The following is a 6,041-nucleotide window of genomic DNA, read 5'->3' as shown; positions in this document are numbered from 1 at the left end:
TACCCTATAAACAAGGTCCCCACAATCCTCATAGAAGTTTCACAATGACCCAGAAAGGAAAAACAAAAGTGAAATCTTATTTAACCGGTTATCTCATTTAAACACAAGTGTGCTTAACCCTTAAGAGGTGGCTCCAGTGCTTAGGAGGCCAAGCATGTGGCCCTCTGGAGACTGGAAACCGTATTCAGGCAGGGTCTTGTTCACCCTGAATTTGGAAATGAGGATGGTACCAGGAACAGAGCAGTAACTCAAAAACTGTTGAGTGAATGAATAGCACAGGTGCCTTTCTGTGGAAGCCACCTGCCCTTGGCCCTCTGCCCCCATTTCAGGTGAGTCTTGCTGTCAGCTCCGACTGCCCTGGGGAGAGGCATTCTGGCCACTTTCCTCATCTGTGATAATAAGGGTGAGAATTCCTTCGTCATAGGGTAGCTGCAGGGCTGACGAGACAGCTTCTATGACTGCATCTGGCTCTATTTCCTTCCGTCCTTAACGTGGGCAGTCAGGGAGAAATACGTAATGGTGCAGTTCCTGCAGATCTCAGAGGGCCTGCCAGTTCATGTTCTCGCTTGTTTCTCCACAGCACAGAGGTCAGAGTATTACCAGGATTACTCAGCACCGCTGGAAATTTGAATGTCTTCAATTAATTTTTGGTTTATTCATTTTATTTTTTTAAGCCACTACTTTTTTTTTTTTTTTTTTTTTTGGCTGTGTTGGGTCTTCATTTCTGTGCGTGGGCTTTCTCTAGTTGCGGCGAGCGGGGGCCACTCTTCATCGCGGTGCGCAGACCTCTCACTATCGCTGCCTCTCTTGTTGCGGAGCACAGGCTCCAGACGCGCAGGCTCAGTAGTTGTGGCTCACGGGCCCAGTTGCTCCGCGTCATGTGGGATCTTCCCAGACCAGGGCTCTAACCCGTGTCCCGTGCATTGGCAGGCAGATTCTCAACCACTGCGCCACCAGGGAAGCCCCATTTTATTTAATAAAAAAGAATATGGGAGGAGTTACTGTTTAATGGACAGTCTCAGTTTGGCGTGATGAGAAGGTTCTGCAGATGGATGGTGGCCGTGGTTGCACAACACCGTGGAGTACTTTACGCCACTGAACTGTGCGCCTAAAAATGGTTAAAATGGTAAATTTTATGCTACGTATATTTTACCACAATTTTTTTTAAGTGTTAAGCCCACAGTAAGTTGCAAAGCACACAACCATGATGAGGCTCCATCTGTAGCGACCCCATGATGCAAACTGTGGATCAGAGGGGAGGCCAGGAGGCCGAGGGAGAGGGGAAAAGGGAGGGCTGGAGCTGGGACCCTGGGAAAGGACCAAGGAGGGAAGGGGTGGGGAGCCTCAGGAAGAGGAGAGGCCCAGATTAGACGTGGGCCAGAAGCGGGAGGGGCCATGAGGAGAGGAAGGCAAATCCCAGGCAGAAGAGAGCTCAGGTCCAACTGGCAGGTTGCAGAGTGCGTCTTCTCAGGAACTGAAGTCTCGGAGTACATGCCCTGTGCACGCCTTCCCTCACAGCCCTCAGGCCCAGGGTCAGCAGACAAGGACTCGACGTTAATTTGGGGCATCTAATCCTTTTGATCTGTCCCTTACGTCAAGACATCCTTAAGACACCCAGTCCTGACCCAAGCCCCATCCTACAGGAACGAGTGCTCTTTTCCCTAAGAGGGCCAAGCTCAACCTGAGGCTGTGACGCCAACCTAAAAATCATTATGACTACAAATCCTGTGGCTCTACCTGCAAAATAAATACAGGAGTCCAACCCTTCTTACCACCACCAAAGTCTGGCCTTTGCCCTCAGCTACTGGGAGGTGATATCTAGGCCCCTGGAATGTCCTGCCTGATAGGAGTGTCTTTGTTAGGCTGGGGCCTTCAGACATCAGTCTAATGTTGTGATTTATTATTTTTTTTAATAAATTTATTTATTTTGTTTGCATCAGGTCTTTGTTGCTGCACGCGGGCTTTCTCTAGTCGCGGTGAGTGTGGGTTACTCTTCATCACGGCTCGCGGTCTTCTCATTGCAGTAGCTTCTCTTGTTGCGGAGCACGGGCTCTAGGCACACGGGCTCTAGAGCGCAGGCTCAGTAGTTGTGGCGCACGGGCTTAGCTGCTCCGCGGCACATGGGATCTTCCCGCACCAGGGCTCGAACCCATGTCCCCTGCATTGGCATGCAGACTCTTAACCACTGCCACCAGGGAAGTCCCTAATGATGTGATTTATGATGAGGGCGTTGGGACACGGGGCATCTGGAGGGGCTGGAGACTAAAGCTATTAGCCAGAACCTCCGGGAGGGGTTGGAGAATAAACGTTAGCCACGTGGGCATGTGATTAAGCCCCAAGAAAAACTCTGGACACCAAAGTCTTAGGCAAGCTTCCCTGCTTGGCCACACTCTGTGGGTTATAGTCAGGAGGTCTGTGACAGGACTCCACTCCACTGGGAAAAGACCATCAGACGCTTCACGCTGGGACCCCTCCCAATCCCAGATGGGTCCTGCTCTTCCGTCCTTGGTTTTTGAATGTGTATCCTTCCTCTATAATAAAACCATAATCTTAGTGCTTTCCTGTGTTCTGTGAGCCTCTCTAGCAAATAACCCACTGATGGTCATGGGGACCCAGAACTTGCAGCTGGTGTCTGAAATGAGGGCAGTCTTTTGGGGACCGTGCCCTCCAACGGTGCAGTTTGCCAACTGTTTGTTCCCCCCCGCCACCCCCCCACTACGTGCCTTACTATACCCTTCACCACCTGCCCACCCCTTGCCAACCAGACCTCATCCCTGGGCCTCTCCACCTCGCCCCCACCTCATTCCTCACAAAAGTCAGGTGTGCTCCCACCCAGGGCCCTGGAGAGCTCCTTCCCAGACATCTAGCAAGTTAACTCCCTCCCTTCTTTCAGACCTTTTATTCAAATGTCACCTCCTTGGTGAGGCCTCTAGCCCTCACCCCAAACTCCCCCCATGCCACACACCTACCTCTTTCCCTGCTCTACTTTTTTCCTCTTTGAACACTACCACCGTGTCCACCATACGCTTAATTTTATACATCTTCTTTCTTCTCCATCTCCTCATGAGAATATAAGCCCCAAGGAGACAGGGATCTTTGTACTGTGTTCCTTCCTGTGACCCCAGGCACGTGCTGAGGACACAATAAATTCTTGTTGAATGAAGAACCTGCAGCATCTTTTAGAGGTACCTTTTAGAAAACAGGCCACCCCACTCCCACTTTTTCTCCCAGAAAGGTGAAGTCTGCAAAACAGGAAAAGTGACCACGCTTGGCTGGAGACCACTGCTGAGGAGGTAAGGAAGAGTCAGCAGGAGCTGAGACCTCCGGGCCGGGTGGGAGCCGGGATGCTAGCTCGTCCTGACACCACCTTGCTGTTGTGACCTCGACAGGCCCCTTCCTCCCTGGTCCTGATCACTTGCGGTGGGCGGGGGGGGGGGTCCAGTGGGGGAGAGGGAAAGAAGGGGAGAGAATTTCCTGCCGTTGACAGCGGGTAGAGGGAAGAGGAGGCCATACCAGGTAGGGGTGACTTTTATTTGAAACCAGAAAACACCCTATTTTGGGGTTCATCTGTAACAGTTAAAAAAAAAAAAGAAGAGAGAGAGAGAAAGCAGAACTCAAAGGGCCTGTGGAGGGGAAGGGAAGGGTAGTGGGCCCAGGTCAGGCCAGGTAGGGGAAGCGGAGCAGCAGCCCCTCGTGGGGCTCCAGGTTCAGGTGCTCCAGCTCCAGAGGGGCGCCCTCCTTGCGGCCTGGCTGCGTGCTGAGCAGGAGATCCACACTGGCTGGCAGGCTGGCGCCGGCAGGCAGGCCGGAGGCCCCCAGCCTAGCAGGCTGGCGCGCATCCCCGAAGTTGAGCACTATGAGGAAACGCTCGCTCTGGTCCCACTGCCGGATGTAGGCGAAGAGGTCGGGCCCTGAGGAGAGCGCGTGGAAATCTCCGTGCAGCAGGGAGCGCTCCTTACCCCGCTGATCACTCAGCCATCGGAACAGGGAGAGGAGGGAGCCAGGGTCTTCGCTCTGGCCCTGCAAACGGTAAAGCGGTAAAGATACAGCAGAAAGGGGTGGAGGGCTCCCCGGGGCGCAAACTCCCACCGGCCACCTGCCCTCACCCCTTGCCGATCAGGCCCTGCCCATCTAAAACCCTTACCTTCACAGTCATGGTGGTGTTTACAGGTCCTGAAGTGTCGGGAAAGCTGGATTCATCCCACAGCATGACCGGGGCCTTCACAGGCTAAGAGGCAGGGAGAACAGGACTTGGAAAGACCTGGGCCGCTCTCCCAACTCCTCCTCCCGCTTCCAGCCCCACAGAAGTATAACGTCCCCCACCTCAGGACCTCACACACACTGTCCCCTAGCCTAGAGGGCGCTTCTCCCGGACAGCCACAAGCTAGCCCCTCACTGCCCGCCGGTCCCTGCTCAGGTGCCTCCATCGGGTTTCCTGTGGCCATTTGATATAAAACCACCCGCGCCCCCACTCTCTAGGCCCCTTACCCTGCTTTCTTGCACATATCGGCACCTGGCGTCTTTATCAATGTGCTTACTATCTAATTTCACCACCTCCAGCTCTTTTGTGCACCGCTGTATTTTTGTTTCCTCCACGCATAGCATACAGGAATTACTGCATAAAGCTTTGTGGAATAAGTGAATGACAGGTTCTATAAATACCAGCTTAGGTGTCAACCTCCAACCCCGTGGCTAAAGCTAACCGGGTGCCTTCATGGTCTTACCCCACCAAGGCACTCGCTGCATGTACTTCTCTTACTCATCTGGTTCCCCCACGCAACTCTGAGTTCCTGGAGAGCAGAGCCTGACACGGAGTACCCGCTGTCCAGTGAATGAACGAATTACCGAGTGATGGCTACCGTACTGAACTCCTACCAGGAGCCAGGTACTGCATTTTAAAATACGCCCTCAGGGCTTCCCTGGTGGCGCAGTGGTTGAGAGTCCGCCTGCCGATGCAAGGGACACGGGTTCGTGCCCCGATCCGGGAGGATCCCACATGCCGCAGAGCGGCTGGGCCTGTGAGCCATGGCCGCTGAGCCTGCGCGTCCAGAGCCTGTGCTCCGCAACGGGAGAGGCCACAACAGTGAGAGGCCCGCGTACCGCAAAAACAAAACAAAACAAAAAAGTAAATAAAATACGCCCTCATTCAGTCCTAACTACCCTTATAAAAAAAGTAGTATCACGGCAGAGATGACCAAGAATCAGAGAAGTGAAATAACCTGTCAAGGCCACACAGCAACTGCCCAGGTGGCTGACTAGCAATCCAACGCAGGCTCCTCCCCAAGTCTCTTGCCCGTCCACCGCCAGCCACAGAACCACCGTGACGGATGAATGCAGCCTCCCCCACTGTGCTGGGCAGGCAGCCAGCGATACCTGTCCAGGAAGGGCAGCTTCCTCTAGGCCAATTTCGTCTCCATAGCTGAAAACTGGGGTCCCTGGCAGGGTGAAGAGCAGCAGCTGGTAGAGTCGGAGGAGCTGAGGTGGCACGAAGGAAGTCAGGAGCCCCGACTGAGACAACTGCAGGAATGGAAGCACCGGTGAGCCCCAAGGCCCACCTCTGCCTCCACCTTCCAACACTCCTGTCTCCCAAAAGGCCTCCTGCCCCCTCTCCTACCACTGTGGTACTCACACTCCAGCTGCACCAGCGGCTGCCAAAGGCATCCAAATACTGGGTGACCAGGAAATTTGTATGCTTCCCAGTGAAACTGGAGGTTGACAGGTAAGAGCTGGTCAACAACAGCTCCCCGGTGGATTCGAGCAGGCTGAGGATCTGCTGAAGGTCGGAGGAGTCTGTGCCTGCGAGCAAGAGCCTGCAGAGTAGAGCAGGAGTCCAGGGTAGTACAGGACAAGAAAGGAAGAAGGTTCTCTGGACTAGGACCTCTGCTTCCCGGGGCTAACACTCCACTGATGGGTTCCCACAAAGGAACTGAGTTAGGGGAGCCAGGGTCTGGTACCCACCTATCTTCACTGAAGCTCTTAGTGATGTTCTGCCACTCAGCCAAGAGTGAAGACGCATCCTAGAAGGAAAAGAGCAGAGGCAA

The 6,041-nt window shown here is 53.9% G+C and overlaps 1 protein-coding gene across 1 annotated transcript in view; it reads right to left on the bottom strand.

Moving 5' to 3' along the window:
* Positions 1-3,512: 3,512 nt before the first annotated feature.
* Positions 3,513-6,041, bottom strand: part of SLC3A2 (solute carrier family 3 member 2) — a 47,902-nt gene continuing 45,373 nt past the window's right edge. The window contains exons 6-10 of the mRNA XM_032640269.1: positions 5,959-6,017; positions 5,630-5,810; positions 5,374-5,517; positions 4,145-4,228; positions 3,513-4,020 (exon numbers count right to left, since the gene is read on the bottom strand). Coding sequence (XP_032496160.1) covers positions 3,658-4,020; positions 4,145-4,228; positions 5,374-5,517; positions 5,630-5,810; positions 5,959-6,017 — 831 coding nt within the window. The 3' untranslated portion in view covers positions 3,513-3,657. The remainder of the gene's footprint in view (positions 4,021-4,144; positions 4,229-5,373; positions 5,518-5,629; positions 5,811-5,958; positions 6,018-6,041) is intronic.

Source organism: Phocoena sinus, chromosome 8 (assembly GCF_008692025.1).
Source record: "Phocoena sinus isolate mPhoSin1 chromosome 8, mPhoSin1.pri, whole genome shotgun sequence".
In the NCBI taxonomy this organism is placed as follows: domain Eukaryota; kingdom Metazoa; phylum Chordata; class Mammalia; order Artiodactyla; family Phocoenidae; genus Phocoena; species Phocoena sinus.
This window is presented reverse-complemented; position numbering and strand designations above follow the sequence as displayed.